The sequence below is a fragment of the Clinocottus analis genome, unplaced genomic scaffold, assembly GCF_023055335.1.
Source record: "Clinocottus analis isolate CAN_PGR_092001 unplaced genomic scaffold, fCliAna1.0.p SCAF_1, whole genome shotgun sequence".
In the NCBI taxonomy this organism is placed as follows: domain Eukaryota; kingdom Metazoa; phylum Chordata; class Actinopteri; order Perciformes; family Cottidae; genus Clinocottus; species Clinocottus analis.
The window spans coordinates 20619369-20635079 of record NW_027175820.1 but is presented as its reverse complement, the minus strand read 5'-3'; the positions used below and the strand labels follow the sequence as shown (position 1 = coordinate 20635079).

The 15711-nt window shown below is 40.9% G+C and overlaps 2 protein-coding genes across 2 annotated transcripts; both read left to right on the top strand.

Moving 5' to 3' along the window:
- Positions 1-4112: 4112 nt before the first annotated feature.
- cnep1r1 (CTD nuclear envelope phosphatase 1 regulatory subunit 1) lies at positions 4113-5969 on the top strand. Its single transcript, XM_068574796.1, has 6 exons — positions 4113-4198; positions 4596-4667; positions 4792-4865; positions 5312-5421; positions 5555-5609; positions 5709-5969. Exons 1-6 carry the CDS (start codon positions 4174-4176, stop codon positions 5748-5750), a joined length of 378 nt encoding a protein of 125 aa, XP_068430897.1. The 5' UTR covers positions 4113-4173; the 3' UTR covers positions 5751-5969.
- Positions 5970-6161: 192 nt separating this feature from the next.
- Positions 6162-15263, top strand: heatr3 (HEAT repeat containing 3). The gene is made up of 15 exons (XM_068573201.1): positions 6162-6440; positions 6732-6904; positions 8017-8104; positions 8499-8599; positions 8886-8995; positions 9116-9256; positions 9379-9674; positions 11090-11180; positions 11422-11576; positions 11803-11885; positions 12331-12467; positions 12698-12786; positions 13393-13536; positions 13606-13782; positions 14039-15263. The coding sequence occupies exons 1-15, from the start codon at positions 6300-6302 to the stop codon at positions 14150-14152; spliced, it is 2040 nt and encodes a 679-aa protein (XP_068429302.1). The 5' UTR covers positions 6162-6299; the 3' UTR covers positions 14153-15263.
- Positions 15264-15711: the final 448 nt, after the last annotated feature.

The following is a 15711-nucleotide window of genomic DNA, read 5'->3' as shown; positions in this document are numbered from 1 at the left end:
CATTATTTTTCCATTCTTTTGACAACAAAACCTCCCCGTGAGGTTTTAGGAGAGATGGGCTTGTTGCTTTGTGTTGGAGGTTTTAATGCTCATTTTCTCTCATGAGTTATTTCTTAATGTGTGAAGGAAAAGAATGGTTTGCCTGCTGGACAGTTACTTTCAGAGTAATGATTCAAATTCACTGAAACTAAAATAGCTAAAGTTTTTTTTTTTTTTTTTTTTTTTTTGGAAAGTGCCGCAGTCACAGAAAATGCATGGGTGGATCAGATCTGGAAAATTAGCCACAAATGGTGCATTAAGCTACTTTCCCGTCCATTTGGTCCACATGCACGCTAGGCTTAAACATGCCAACAATCATTTTGAAATGAGCAGGAAAATCTGTGATTTGTCATTTCTGGTTCATTAGATGCCCTCTGGTCCATTCTGCTCTCCAGACCAGGAAAACATATTACTGGTGGTTTGGTGTGACTCCAGTTGAACTACTTTGGCAGCCAGAAGAGGAGAAATCCAGTTTTATGTCTCTGACTGCTCGTAGAAACACAAAATAGACAGACCACCCACTCTTTTAGCCTGCATTTGCACTCACACTGCAAGTTAGTTCTGTAGTTATTCCATCAACTTATTCTATTCGACATCTAGAGAAACGTACTTCATTTACTTCTATTGGCCTTTGTTCCTTTTGTTTCCTGCTGTTGCTGGACCAAATCTCCAGTTTGTTGAATTGAACGCTCTGTAGACATAAGAGAGAGATAAAATGTGTCAAACACATCATTTATAAAGAAGATACATTCTGATTAGAGAGCTGTTACAAGAAGAGAAGACAACACATGCACACGTCTATTTATCTTTTGATGTTTTTCTTTGCTCGACAGACCGCCTTTTCATTTTTTTTGTCCTCCAGGGAAGTTCAACACAAGTGAATTAAATAGTTATCAGTCACGTAAGCGGTTTTAGTCAGGGTGTAATTGCATTAGCTTGGTATCAATCTTCTGATAGTGGTCTCTTTCCAATGCCTTGACTTTTTCCTGTTAACTCTAATCACACCCTAAACCATGACTTATTCTTAATGAAAAAAAAGAATGATCAAAAGACAGTCGGCATTCAATAGATATCCATTTATATATTTTCCAAAGCTCTAAAAACGTTGGATACTACAATTTCCACAGTGCAAAATGACCTACAAGACAGAATTAGCAGCCATTTTCTCAGACTTAGAAAATGACCTCTAATGACGACATAATACTGTTTTCACAAGCTGAATAGTCACGGCTCAATGACCTTTTATGTGTGAAATCAGTGCAATGCTCCTTTATTAAACATGAATAAAAAATGTAAAAAAAAAACATTAAATGTGTTCTTACTATTCGGTGTTAAGAGTCAAACTTGTTCTCAAAAAGCACATTAGAGGAGCATTGCTGGACTAAAACAACTTGTAGGTCAGTGAACTGTTGCTTGGTATTTGAGTGAACCCAGAACCCAGTGCACACAACCGTGGTTAAAGGTTTTATTGCAAACTCGGTTTTCAAACCTCAGAGAGCAAAAAGACACGGACATTTCTAAGACCTGAGAACATAGCTCACGCTAGAAGGCGGAACAATCTGGCGAGAACCAGGATGAAAGTCAGGGTTGATACCCTGAAGCAATTGATTAGATGAAGCGACTCAGGTGTTGCTGCTGCCAGAGGTCAGGAGAAGCCACACACGCACAAACACACAGGGAGACACACATTTAAACACACAAAGAGACACATAGTAAGATAGACAGGATAAACACAGAAAAGCTTGAGGAGACGGAGAGACCAAAAGGATCTGAGGACAAGAAGGCAGCATCATCATCATCAGCAGCAGCATCATCACTTAATGTCAGCTGGGTAAAGAGAGGCCTGATTGTTGATAACATCGCTGCCAGGTCACATGTTTGATCCCCAATGGAGGACGTGTGTCCTCTCTAAATTACCTTGAGGAACACAGAGCTCTACTAGCCAATTCATTTAACCTGCCTGAGGTTGGTTGAAAAAAAAGGTACAGCCACTTAAACTTACAGATGTGCAAAGTCATTTTCACCACCAGTAAGTTCTAACAACGTGCATAAAAACAAATACAATATTTTCCTTTTTTTTGGTCCATTTTTGAACCTCAATTCCTTTTTCTGACTCTTATCCACTCTTTGACCTCACTGTGTTTAAGAGGAAAGCATTGACCTCTTGTGGTGAAATGAGTCCTCACACAGATTAATACTTTAAAAAAAAAATCAATTCAACATATTACAATTGTTATGATACGGACATTTATGAAATATATTTTATAATGTTTTGGTTGTTTATCATTTATCTCGGTCAAAAAAAGCACACACTTCAAATGGGACCTATTTACACAAACCTGGTGACCACAGATAGCAATCTGAATATATTTTTTCCACACAAAGGATTGTTTGTCTCAAATAACCACAACATTTCTTGGAAAACACTGAACAAAGATGCCCTCTGCATAGTGTTTGAAAAGGACTCTAAAACTTTTAGATGACCAAGCAAAAGGTCCCGTTGAAGTCCCTTGAGTCTGATAGAAGACGAAATCCATGTCCTTCCATAGCTACTTTGTTCCCTAGAGTAGACCTTCCCAAAAGTGTGTCAAAGGGAATTTACAAACAACAGAAAGACAAATAAATACCTTGTTGTCAACAGTGCATCACACAACCTTGTGTGATGCACTGTTGACATCAAGAAATCTTATATTTTTGTGTTTGACTAACTTGCAAATCAGGTCAGGTGGGTCAAGACATTGAGACACTTTAATCATCGACCTTCCAGAAATGCTAAGCGATGTCCTAAATGACATGCTGGTTGTACACATTGGTCTGTTTGCAGGTTTTGGAGGATAAGAGTGAAAAAGTAACAACTGGGGGTTGTGGAGTTTGAAAGACTCTGTAGTATGGCAGACAGTTCAACACATGCAAAACAATGCAATCAGAATAACATCTACTTTGTACAAAATACATGCTTAGTACTTTGTATACCTTTTGAAATGTTCAAACAGACTTCAGGGGAGCTGACCCCTTCTGGGAAAACTGTACAAACATGGTCGTGAGAGGAAGAAGGAAGAGGACGAAGACAAGAACAGATGGAGACCAGGGATAATGTTACTTATGATGTGGCCAGACCAATGAAGAGGGCGAGAAACCAAAGCCATCCACCATTCCTTACAATACTATTGTATTTATTTACTATAGCACTGTAATTGCATAGTAATTTGTATTTGTTTGTGTGAAGTTGAATACACATATTGTATGCATTGCTGTACTGTAACTCACTTGCAGTAATTTAAAAAAAGTTGTATATTGTTTAGAATTGGTTAATGTAGAGGACACATGTATGTATATGACGATTCACATTTAAAGATTGTTGTTTTAATCGATACAGTAAATTATTAAAAAAACAGTATGTATAGCGTTGTGCAAGAAGTCTGTTGCAGAATTGCAAACAAAGTGCAAAGTGTACTTTTGGTGCAAGGACAATATTTTCATCAACAAATTATGTCTGTTAGAGATTATTCCCCGAATAAGCGTATGCTAAATATATACAGTGAATATACTGCCATCATGTGTTCACTGAATGTACCACAGTTTGTGCTGAAATGAGGCTTCATATCATCACGGATGGAAAGAGTACTAAAATATTGGACTCAAGTGGAAGTACTTTTGTACTCAAGTGGAAATACTTTTATTTTAAAGAAATTAAATTTAAAAAAGAAAGAAACAAAAGAAAGGTGGGATAACAGTACAGTCCCTTTCCTTGCAAAGTTCTCACAAATGAGGTGAGTTTACTTGAGGTAGATTTAACATAATTCGAAAAAACAAGACATGCCGATTAGCTATCACTAAAATTTAATTTTGATAAAATGTTCAATTTATTCAAAATGGGCCCCCCTTGTACGTAGAGTATAGTGTAATTTTCCATAAATAAAGTCAAAATGGGACAGTAGAATAATGTTATTTGACATAATGTACAATACATCCTCGTTGTTTACTTGTTTTATCAAGTGGGAGACCAATGTTGTTGAACTGTAAACTACGGGTCTTTCATCGTCCTTTTTGGCCGCTCCGCGCATCCGTATCGTAAAACAACGGCTCGCTTGACGGCAGTCGCCCAACAGCAGGCTGCTGGGACAAGGCTCAGATATGAACTCCCTGGAACAGGCCGAAGGTAACTAAAACATAAAATACACGACCACACGTTTAGCCTCATAGCTATAATCACCAGAATAATGAAACACTCTTGTCTTAAGAGGAGAGTACATAGTTAGCTAAAACGTTGAGTTAGCTGGCTAGTCCTCTAATGACACTTAGCATTTTTGCTAACTCAATATACAGCAGCTTGTGTAGCTCACACTAAGTATTCCGCTATTCAGTTATTTTCTATTCAAACGATCGCAATCCTTTTGGGTATATATGACAAGCATATTCAATGTCACTCACATGGCTGAAAAAAAGGATGATGTTTGGTCACACAACCAGGCCGTTAAGTACAAATACAGTGTTTAATTAATTGTGCCCATTTAATTGTGCCCATTTATTTAATTGTGCCCATTTATTTGTTTCAGACCTGAAGGCCTTTGAGAGAAGATTGACAGAGTACGTCTCCTGTTTGCAACCTGCAACAGGCAGGTGGAGAAGTAAGTCACAGTTGCTGGTGGTTGAATACAGACTTGTATGAACTACAGTATTGAGACTTATTCAATATAATGATTTGGTGGATCATGTTTTGTGTTGTTGACATGGGTGTCATTCTGGTTTCAGTGATTCTGATTGTGGTGTCAGTTTGTACGGCTACTGGGGCTTGGAACTGGTTAATAGACCCGGACACCCAGAAGGTCAGTGTTATTGGTGTGTCATTTCTGGCTTTAAGTCGGATCAAAGTGAATACACATACACATACACTTATTATTGAGCCCTACAATGACAGTATAGCCAACAGTTATAAACATGAGGATTGTTTTCCTAATGCAGGAAGTGAGACAATAAATGATTATTAATTGTTCACCATTTTTTTTCTTTATTGTTTTTGTTCGGCAATTGACATCGACACTGTGAGCTAAAAGATTTGTCTTGTGTGGAATATTACAATTTCAATACGAGGCCTTACAGTTGTAAATTATATCCCAGCAAAACCAATCCTGTCTTCAGGTGAATTTCTCTACAGTAGACGTAAATGTCCTTAACTTTAATTTCCTAAATCAGCTATAAATAAGATCTGTCAAAGTGAAAGTTGTGTTATTGACTTGAAGATGTATGTTGCTGTGTTCTTCTTATTCTGCAGGTCTCTTTCTTTTCATCACTGTGGAATCATCCCTTCTTCACCATCAGCTGCATCACTCTTATAGCTCTCTTCTTTGCTGGTATACACAAACGAGTTGTGGCACCATCAATGTATCCTTTTGTCTGTTGCAATTTATATGAAGTAGAGCATGCCGGACATGTTTGTCTAATTTCCCTTTTACAACTAATTCACCATTTATGTTTTCGTCTGACAAGTAGCGCTCTTTGACATTTGCACCTTCAGTATAGCTGCCCGCTGTCGAACAGTTTTAGCAGAATACAACATGTCCTGTGACGATGTGAGTTGACAAATCTCTTTGGTGTAATGACTCGTAGTCTGCTCTGACAACTTTGTATTTTTCTAAAGATTTTTTTTTGTTATATTCGTCTTTTTACAGACGGGGAAACTTATTCTCAAGCCTCGACCGAACATCCAGTAACCGTAAGCTTGAGTGGGGCGGTCGGATGTACCTGGTCATCCTTGATAGCCACTGATCACTCTTGAGTCCTTTGAGTGGTCTGAACAGAGTCTTTTAATTGTGTCACTCTGCTGATGTTATGATTGAAGATGAGAGCTCGGATCTGTTTATTTCTGTTTCTGATGTTGAACATGTATTTTAATGAAATGTTTCTATTTTTTAACATTATTTACCTAATAAATACTTGAGTTGTAAAAAAAAAAGTCTAATTTATTTGTCTCATTACACGTAAGTCATATGTCTCTGGTTTATTTGCCGTTTATTAAAGATGAATATCTCCATACGGCTTTACGTTTGTGTTTTTGCGACCCGATGGTTTTGCGACAGCTTCTCTCGTTTCTGTTATTAACGAGCACTTTACGGCAGAGCACAATCTTCCACATGGCCTCTTACTCGGCAGGAGCTTAAACATCTGATTGCGTTTTGGTCGCGAAGTCTGAGTGTACAAGTTGAAAAGAAGACAAATAACCACGTTGCATGCGCAGTTAGCACTTTAAATAAGGGCTGAAAATGGGTAAAAGTAAAACCACTAAGTTTAAACGTCCGCAGTTCAACGCAGTCGGATTGCCGGCAAATGCTGTGAAGGAAGAGGACGCCGAGGAAGAAGACCACGGAGAGGACAGTTGTCCAGCTGCGGAGTTGCTGGAGAAAGTATGGACATTATTATGTAGCTGAAATAACCCTCTGATGTTTTGTTAAAGCTATATATTTGCATTGTGCATAGATATGTAGCTACACGTTTCAATGAACAACTATTATGTATTGGTGCTACCAAGGTGTTTTTTGACAAGTGACTTAATTTGTGTGATTTCAGTAACTTAACGAACTTATTTTATGATGTTGTATACATTTTTTCATTACGTGAGCTGGAGACAGTTATATATCGTCATTCTAAAACAGGTCAATATGCATAATTACGCGTTTTTGTATGTGCTTCCACAGTTGCAGAGTCCCAGCGCCGATGTGCGAGAGTTTGCGTGCGCCAGCATTTCTCGGGTGGTGCAGCAGAGTCAGACCATCCCGGGTTTCCTCCAGAGAGATGCCGTCAGGCGCCTCGGGCCCATGCTGCTGGACAAGAGCCTGGCCGTCAGGGAGACTGCCGCCGGGGCGCTCAGGTGAGCCCGGACTGCCACCAGCGAAAGCCACAAGCAGGATCAAGTCTAGTCGTTTCGGAAACGGGGCCCGCAATAAGTTGTGGCAAAAGATTTAGTTGTTGGCAGACCTGTAACTCTCAACAGGTCCGCCTGGGAAAGGGAGACCATAACAAATGGAATTTTCCGAGCCAGTATCCTAAATATGGGAAACAGCGCCATCAGCCCATTGGCACTTAGTTGTGGCAGCAAATGGTATTGCAGCTCGTTTCCCTTTCGCCTCCTGGGAGTCCACGTGCAAAGACTCAATATTAAGAAATATCAAAACGACAAAACAATCTGATGGCTTTTGTTTCAAGCACACACCACAACTAAACAGTAATCCAGTTGCAGCTATGGCCACTATACATGTGATTTAGCCTGCAATTCACTTGGCCAATCAATATAAAACAGATAAAAGTTACTTTTTCTATGGATATTTCATGAGAGTACATCCGGTTTACAAAGCAGTATTTGGATTTACCCAAACTTAAATCAAATCAATTTAAAATAATTAAAAAAAACACATCTACCAAGTTTCTCCCAGAGGGACCACGTGTTTCAGATTTGAGACTGGCTGGAGAACACAAGTACGCACCCTCACTGAGACCAGGTCCACTTAAAGTCCTTAAAATACAACTGGACTAGTTTGTATAATTTGTAGGTTGTGGTGCCATCCTGAAGCTACTGAGTGAACAAAATCATGGAAGTGATGCTCTTTGTGGTCCCGAGGGTTATTACCATGGAAAGGCTCATATTATACACTTATAAATACTTTGAAATATATTTGTCATGTTTCTTCCACGTTTTGCTGTATGTAGAAGGAAAGTGCTGTTTTTTCTTGTTTGTGATTTGATGACTCCTGTTAAACCTTCTTTCTTATTAAATATTAGATAGAGTTATACAATGTGTTATATACTTTCGCCCTCCAGTACCCCTTAACTCAGGGTTCATGTACTGGATATACAAATGAGACAGTCGCTCACAGGGAGCCCCACCAGACTCGCCCCTCTCTTACACAAGCACAAACACAGACAGCATCTTCAACAGCAAATCATCCTCCGACGGAACGATGAGTGTGTGTCTCTCCCTGACAGGAATCTGAGTGCATGCGGAGGTCAGGAGGCGTGCGAGGACATGGTGAAGCACGACGTCATGACTCCTCTGACAGCACTGCTTAGAGAGGTGAGACTCGGCCGCCGCTTTTAGCTCACCCCATCACTTCAGTTGCTCCTCATCAGCAGCTGTTACAGCATGCGACCATATCCTCAGCAACTCTGTTTTAATTCCAGGGCAAAGCCAGTCACAATTGGTGACAACTCTGCCCCCACACTTTGAAAAAAGAAATCGCCTTTTGGCATCAGATTCAAGCTCACTGTTGACCTATGTGAGAGGCCAATAGATTCCTTGAAACAAACTGCATTGGACTAAATTCATTTCAAATCACCCACCTGTTCAGATGTATTTTCATGATATAGAGTCAACACATTTTTTTGGATGGATGATGGCAAAGTTTGTACCTGTTTCACTCGTGGCTTTGTGGTCGTTGTCTGCAACCTCGCTGTTGTTTTCCTTTCAGAGCTGCGCTGGTTTTGAGAGCGCCGCGGTGGCGATGAAAGACCAGAAGAACGCAGTGGAAGACGTAGCCAACGAGGCTGTGAACCTATTGTGGAATCTATGGTAAGCCAAGAGGTTATACGAGCTGGTCGAGCGCAGTGTTCTTTGAGAGCTTCCCCATGTCACCAGTCAGTTAGCAGCTCATAGGTGGTGTCTATTGCGTCATCATTTTACACTTCACCCCTTGGTTAGGTTTTCTTCGCCTGTCCAGAAACTGTTGCTCTCAGTTTATCTTACAGTTTGACAATGTCAGTGCCATTTATTCAGTCATGCAAAGACGCTGCATGATGTCTTTTCGTGTTTGTCTCTTTTTTTTCGTCTGACTGTCGTGTTTGTGGTGTCCCTTCAGTGAAAGCAGCAGTCAGTCCCTGTCCGTGTTCAACAAAGCGGGTCTTATGGATTTGGTTGTCCAGTGTTTGGAGAGACACCCACACAACGTGGAACTGGCCATATCTGCTGGTAGGGCTAATTAATATGCTGTGATTGTGTGGTCATAGTTGATTTGTTGAAGGACTGTGTATGTGGAACTATTTGGGTTCCTCACGTGTTTGTAAGTCTCTCCTCTTTGTGTTCGGGCAGCGCACTGTTTGCACACTGTGACTGAGGATAACCCAGAGCTGCTCTGCAGCTTGAACGCTGCGGTGCTTGGAGTCGTGGAGAGCGTGTTGCTGACATCTCAGCCAGACATGGCGCACACACTCCTCAGGACATTGGCTGCAGGTACAGTTTCTCTTTTTTTGTTCTTTTACACACAACAAATTAAAAGTCTTCTGTGGACCGAAGCTGCCTGTTTTTTTTAGTAGCGCTTCCTCAGCTCTAACTCTGCCTGCTGTGTCTGTCAGGGACACTGTGGAACATGAAGGGCAGTTTGCCCGCTGCCCGTCAGGCCCAGACCCTCAACGCCGTGGTGGCCACCTTGTCACAGTGCCTGGACCTTGACACAGGTACACTGATCCCTGAACTGAGACAAGCAGAAGAGGTCCGTCACAGAAACACACCAGCTGCGGCAGGCGAAGAAGACCAGGCTGCAGGAGAGCTCGCTGTGGCCGAGATGAACGAGGAGGAGGAGGAAGCACCGAAACGCAACAGGAATGGAAAGGCTGCGAGGGTTGATAACGACTTCTCTGACCTTTTGCCTGTAAGTGGCGTCTACCATTAAGCACTCTAAATGTTGCTGTTGCTCTTTACGCACACATCAGGCTGTGAGCCCCTCTGTTCAGATGATTTGAACGCAATATATCACATTTGTCAGAGAGATTATGAACCCTGAGTAAACCCCAAGTTTTGGTCTTAATTGCAAAAAATGACATCAACAGAACTATTCACAAATGTCCACAAGTCTGAAGACTTGTTCTCAATCAAGTATGAAAGACAGTGAACAACAAAACAAACTTAAATTACTGATTTAAGCTGATTCTAACCAGCTGTCAGCATAACTGTAAACACATTTAGAGATGTCTGCCTTCTCTCAATTATAATGGGACAATATGGCACTCGGCCACAAAAGCGCTCACACCAAGGTCTGGGTTATTTTGAGTCATCTGATCATCATTTCTGGAAAGAGACATTGCTGTTGAGTTAATTTTTTTTTAATGTGTTTTTTGGCGCTTTGTGCTCTACATATATAGTCACATTATACTCGAGGCAACTCACTCCAAACAATCCACAATGATAAATAGCAGTACAGATATTTTGGGGTGAACTGTTTTTTTTGTCAAACTCTCACCATCTCTTCTGAGAGTTGTATATAAAGAGACCAGATCTGTTCAAGGAGAAGATTAGGCCACATTCGAACTCTAAATGAAGTGCAGTGTCTCCCCAGTTAACTTGTAACAACTGTATAAATTGTGTAATTGACCAAAGGGACTGCTGAGGCTCTCGCAGACAAGAAGCTTGCTATAACGTTGTCAAAACCGTCTGTTTTCATGCCGACGAAACGACCCGGTTATGCAGTTTGTCGGAGTTAATGCTCGGTGAAACGCCAGTGTATGAATCATCCTGGAGTGCGAGCCAGACTGACTGAGCAGACAAACTGTCGGGTTCGGGCGAGACAATTGCGGACATTCTGCAAGGTTCAGCTGGGGACCAACGTCTGGCTTCCAGCACGCTGACAATCCTCAGACCTGACCTCGGCGAGACAGAGCTGTCCCTCATCTCAAACACAACCAGAGCCCCGGGATTGCGGGTGACATTCATGTGGACGTTCCCAAAAAATCCCCAGTGATAGTTGCAGGTTACGCAATGAGGGTTATCGTTATCTCGATTTTAAGCTTTTGTCTTTCTCGTGAAGCAGTGTAAGAAGACAATAACAGGATGTAATTCTCCGTCACAACACTGTGAAACAAACCCAAACGGAATCCATAGCTTCAGCTTAAGTGACGACATCGAAGCGGGTTCCAGTCCCAGTTCAAAAAGTACACACATGCTCGAGTACGTCTGTAGTAATAAATCTCCGCTTTGCGTCGGGCTGCTGAACTCAGACGTGTGATAACAGCGCTAACAGTCATCGCTTTGGTAGGATGTTGACTCACATGGCTGCTTGTTTTTGTCCAGAGGGACAAGGAGGAGCTGAAGGAGGCGACGGCCTTGCTGACAGCCCAGCAAACGTCTTTAGAGATCATCGTCAACATGTGCTGCTCTGACGGTGAGTGCTGTGGACATGGACAGCAGTGCTGACCCAGGGCACTTTTCATCAGCATTATTACTTGTTACAGATGTGTGTGTGTGTGTGTGTGTGTGTGTGTGTGGACATCGGAAAGGCTATTATAACAATAAATACACTAAATTCATTCATTTGAGTGTAAACAAATGCCTTTTGTCATCCAGCATTGCCGGCATTTGTGTATGATCTCCTAGATTAATTATTCGTACATGTGCCTTTTAAGACCCTTCCGACGACGAGTGGGAGGAGGAGTCGAGCAGTGACGAAAGCGACATGGGTCCGGACGGCCTGTGTGATGGAGTGTCCAATCTTATGTCTCCACTGTGTTTGTCAGCTGAGGTGCACGAGGCCTTGATCAACCACAGCATCCCAGAGAAGGCAAATACCTGTCTGCTTCATCATTAACACATCGTGTCCGAATGTTTAGACAAGCATGTGAATGTAATGAAATTGTCATTTTGTCCAAAAAAACCCTGAAATGTGGTTCTAACTATGTGATGAACCGCACCCATCTTCTCCCTGAACCGATCAAACTACCTTTGATGAAACCACACTGAATGGTGTAACCATCATTGTAGTAATATGTGATTTTTCTTGATTCAAGGTCCTCAAAAGGACTGAGTTCCCCAGGAAGGAAGCTATGGATGTGTGCCAACAGATTCCCTCCTGGAAAGGCCTGATAAAAAAGTAATCCTCCTTACTTAAAACATGTGGAACATATCTATGTCTGTATATCTTGTGCATTTGCACTCTGGTGAAGTTTGTCGAGAGTGTTTGAACCCATCAGCTATCGGTCCGACTACGGTATTTAGCCTCTGGGGGTCAACGTCCTATACATCAGGACTGCCTCTCCTGTGCGACTACAATCAGATTGTTTCATGTTTCAATGCAGAATAAAAGGCTAAATTGTTATCAGACGACAGCCGATTGGTTCCAAAATTGCATTTCGGCTGAAGGGTTCTGCCTCCTGCTCGCCACATGGTTTACATGCATGCAACAAAAGCCCGCTTAAAAGAAACCAGAACGCCTCCGATACCAACATATTAGCCCGAATGATTCTGCATTGATATGCAGAGATCTGTTTCTAGCAATAACTCTTTGGACAAACGGCATCTTTTCTGCTTTTCTTAAGGATACAGCGGGTGCAGTCCCGGGCACTGACGTGCCTCCATAGCATCCTCTCCACCATGGATGCAGAGTCTCTGGGAGGAGCGACAGCCCTGCAGGCAGCAGCACAGCACCTTTCCACGCTGGTTTTTGGTGCAGCAGGTCTCACATTCATCGCTTATAATAAAGCACATTTATTTTTTACTGACATGGATATAGGTCAAAAATACAACTTTGAGGCCAAACTGTGAAAAGAGGAAAACCACAATATTATCACAGCAGACGATTGAATGCGTATCCGTAGAGCAATCGCTTGCAGCAGTAAAGAGTTGCTACATGGAAGCATGCAATACATCTGTTTAGTAAGGCCAATTTACCATCTCACGTTTCAGAGATACCCAAAGACGAGGAGTTCCTGGAGGCCGTCATAAGCGCCATGCGATCTCTTTTACAGATGATTGCGTCCAAAAATATCTCCCAGGTACAGAATGCTCCACAGCTTCAGTGTTTTCTCTTAGTGATTTGGAACATTTTCATTTATGCAACATTTTTAAGGGTCACTCCAGCAATTTGGTATTGCACTTCAGGAAAGTTGCATTTTTCACAAGTGACAGAATAAATGAAGAGGAATTAAATAAAAAGAATGGACCACATCTATGCCACTGATTTTTAGTCCCTTGTATGGGTATAGTAGACAAAATGATGGCTCCTACATTTCCCATAATGCAACTCAATAGCATCCTTCGTTAGACTTATCATGCCCGGTAAATGTGCACACCTTTTGAACACCGCACCTGTTGTTCGTGATGACACCCAAGCTGAGATGAGCCTGATGACATCACCGGGGATTATTTTCTTTTTAGACTTTGGAAAGAGCACAATATACAACAGTCTCTCCAGGCTACAGACATGACAAGAAAACAGAGCTTGTGTAAAAATGATTGGAGGGCCCTTTTCACCTACATCAATGTTTGTTGACAGCGTAGACTGAATATATACAGAGGCAACATAGAAGCTAGACTTTGTTCCCACTGCCAGTTGGCACTAAACCCTGTTGACCGTGTGTGATTGTTTTTGTTTTTGTCAGTGTATGACCCCCCCACAGCTGATGAGTCTGAGCGAAGCTGCTACCCGCTGCGATGTTGTCAGTGTGAGAGTCAATGCCGTCGCCATTTTGGGCATCACTGGCAGCACATTAGCCAAAGAGAAGGGCACGGCTGAAACCCTTCAGGTACACTCTTTCTCTCTGTTTTCTCCTCTTGGAATATTTGTTCTTCCTCTAAAAACTCTGCTCCCACAGATGATTGGAAACGCCTTACTTCAAGTTGCCACAAAGGACGCCAACCTGGTTGTGAACGGAGAAGCCCTGGACGCCTTGTTTGATGTTTTCGCAGATGGAGACGAGGCAGAGACAGCTTGCAAACACATCCAGTTACTACCAGCACTGAAGGCACTTCAGCCGGTGTTCAAGGCCAAGGTACCAGAGGCGTATTTATTTTCACTGAAGCACTGGTTCTATTTTTCACAATTCCTAAATGCGTTTTCAAGATGATTAACCCATCCCTCTTCCAATGCCAAACATCAGTGTTTCTCCGTCCTGTATCGCCTTTAGTGGCTTCATGGATTTTAATAAACCATAATACTTTAGTGCACGTTTCCCTTGTTTTATGAAAAGGTATGACTTTTTTTTTTAAAAATATTTTAAATAATAAATTATTTTCTTTTTCTTCTAGATTCGTAAAGAAGGAAGAGGCAAGTACAGCCCCCAGCAGCTGTGTGTGCTAGACAACATCAAAGTCAACCTGAGAAGATTCATTGGTTATCTGGAGAAGGTGGTGAAAAAATAACAATTACACATGTTAAAAAACCTGTTTGGTTTGGACTGATACGCTAACGGGAGCGCTATTATTTATTTTATCTTGGTAGTATACCATTTGTTTTTGCTTGGTTTTCAAAGTTTATATTCTCTAAAAAATGGATTACTATTATACTTGATCATGTGAAGTTGTGTTTGTTGTTGAAAATCAAATATTCGTTCGTAGTTATTGCAACTTGCAGAAAAGAGTCTTTTTTTAGCTCACTCCAATGATATGCAGAACTTTACCCAAAATGGTTGTCAAACTAGAATTTGCATAATTTTATGTACTTCAGTCACATTTTAAATTGGCTGTGTAGAGCTGACGCAAGGTTTCGATATGTGTGCCATTGATTTTGTCCAATGGTTTAATTTGGCCAAATATTGATGTGTGCAGTTAAGAGGAAGAGGTAGGAGGTAAAGCTATTGTACATTACAGGCTCTTTAAAGCAAGGATTGTAATGTCAGCTATGTAATTAAAAAGAGAAGATTTTTGTGTCATAAAATCATAATTATGTTGAGAAAAAAATTGGCTTGTTTAAAGCTAAACACAAAAAATACTGTAATTTCAGTAACCTACTACACTGAAAGGGTTCGGCATATTCACTGCCAAGGTTGTGATAACATTAAATCTATTAGGACAGGCTTATTAGCCTTAAGAAATATACACATATTCTTTACCTGGGCCACTCTGAGGTCCCTTCACTTGGTGACTTTTGTCGTGGTATTTTTGTGACTTCCTTTATCTGCAAGTCACTAAAACTGCCTTTCTACTTTCTACTGCAAGTATTCTTGTTGTAAAATGGATTGTGTTTCACTAATACCAATAACTTTTTTTTTTACAACTGTGCAGGTTTGAAATATGTAAATCCAGGATAGTGCCATCTATTTTGCACCGGATCCATAGTTTATCATGGTTCTTTCAGGCAGTAAGTGGTAAAGATTGAATGGGACACCCACAAATGACATTTAATTGAAATTAAAATGTCAATGAACTGTTTGATAACGCCAAGCACAGCTTATCTGGATTCCCACAACTGTTCAGGGATCAAATTGCATGTAATTAAGAACAATTTTAAGATACATTTGAGGTGATTATGTCATCAGGCTCTGAATAAAGGCTTTTTGAAAAAAATACTGATTTCTTTAGCATTTCCTTAAGTGTTTGTAACATAGGTATATATTTGGAATTAGTGCTGTGACAATAAGATGATTGATTCATGAAGTGGATTGACAAGAACATTATTTTCTGTTACTTTATTAGTGTCTATTTGAAATCCCTTTGTATTAAATATCTTTAGGTTTTAGACTGGTGGACGAAACAAACAATGTGTCCCCTTGGGAAATAATGAGATAATATTAATTACTGACCGATTTATTGATAGTGACAATCATTGTTTTAGCTCTATAAGTATTGTGTAATGCCACTTGTTACCTGTATCGTTTTAACCCAGTATACAATGCACTGTATATGTACATCAGTTATATCTCAAATGCACCCTAAAAACGTGTGCCAAATCATAGGATATGTTGAATGCAGTGGTATTTACA

Bases quoted from the DNA above. Each gene is read 5' to 3' on its own strand.
- cnep1r1 (XM_068574796.1), top strand. From the start codon at position 4,174: ATGAACTCCCTGGAACAGGCCGAAG. The intron at 4,199-4,595 runs GTAACTAAAACA...TATTTGTTTCAG, and splicing joins CTCCCTGGAACAGGCCGAAG to ACCTGAAGGCCTTTGAGAGA. The intron at 5,422-5,554 runs GTATCCTTTTGT...TTGCACCTTCAG, and splicing joins CGAGTTGTGGCACCATCAAT to TATAGCTGCCCGCTGTCGAA.
- heatr3 (XM_068573201.1), top strand. From the start codon at position 6,300: ATGGGTAAAAGTAAAACCACTAAGTTTAAACGTCCGCAGTTCAACGCA. The intron at 8,105-8,498 runs GTGAGACTCGGC...TTTTCCTTTCAG, and splicing joins TGACAGCACTGCTTAGAGAG to AGCTGCGCTGGTTTTGAGAG. The intron at 8,996-9,115 runs GTAGGGCTAATT...GTGTTCGGGCAG, and splicing joins GGAACTGGCCATATCTGCTG to CGCACTGTTTGCACACTGTG.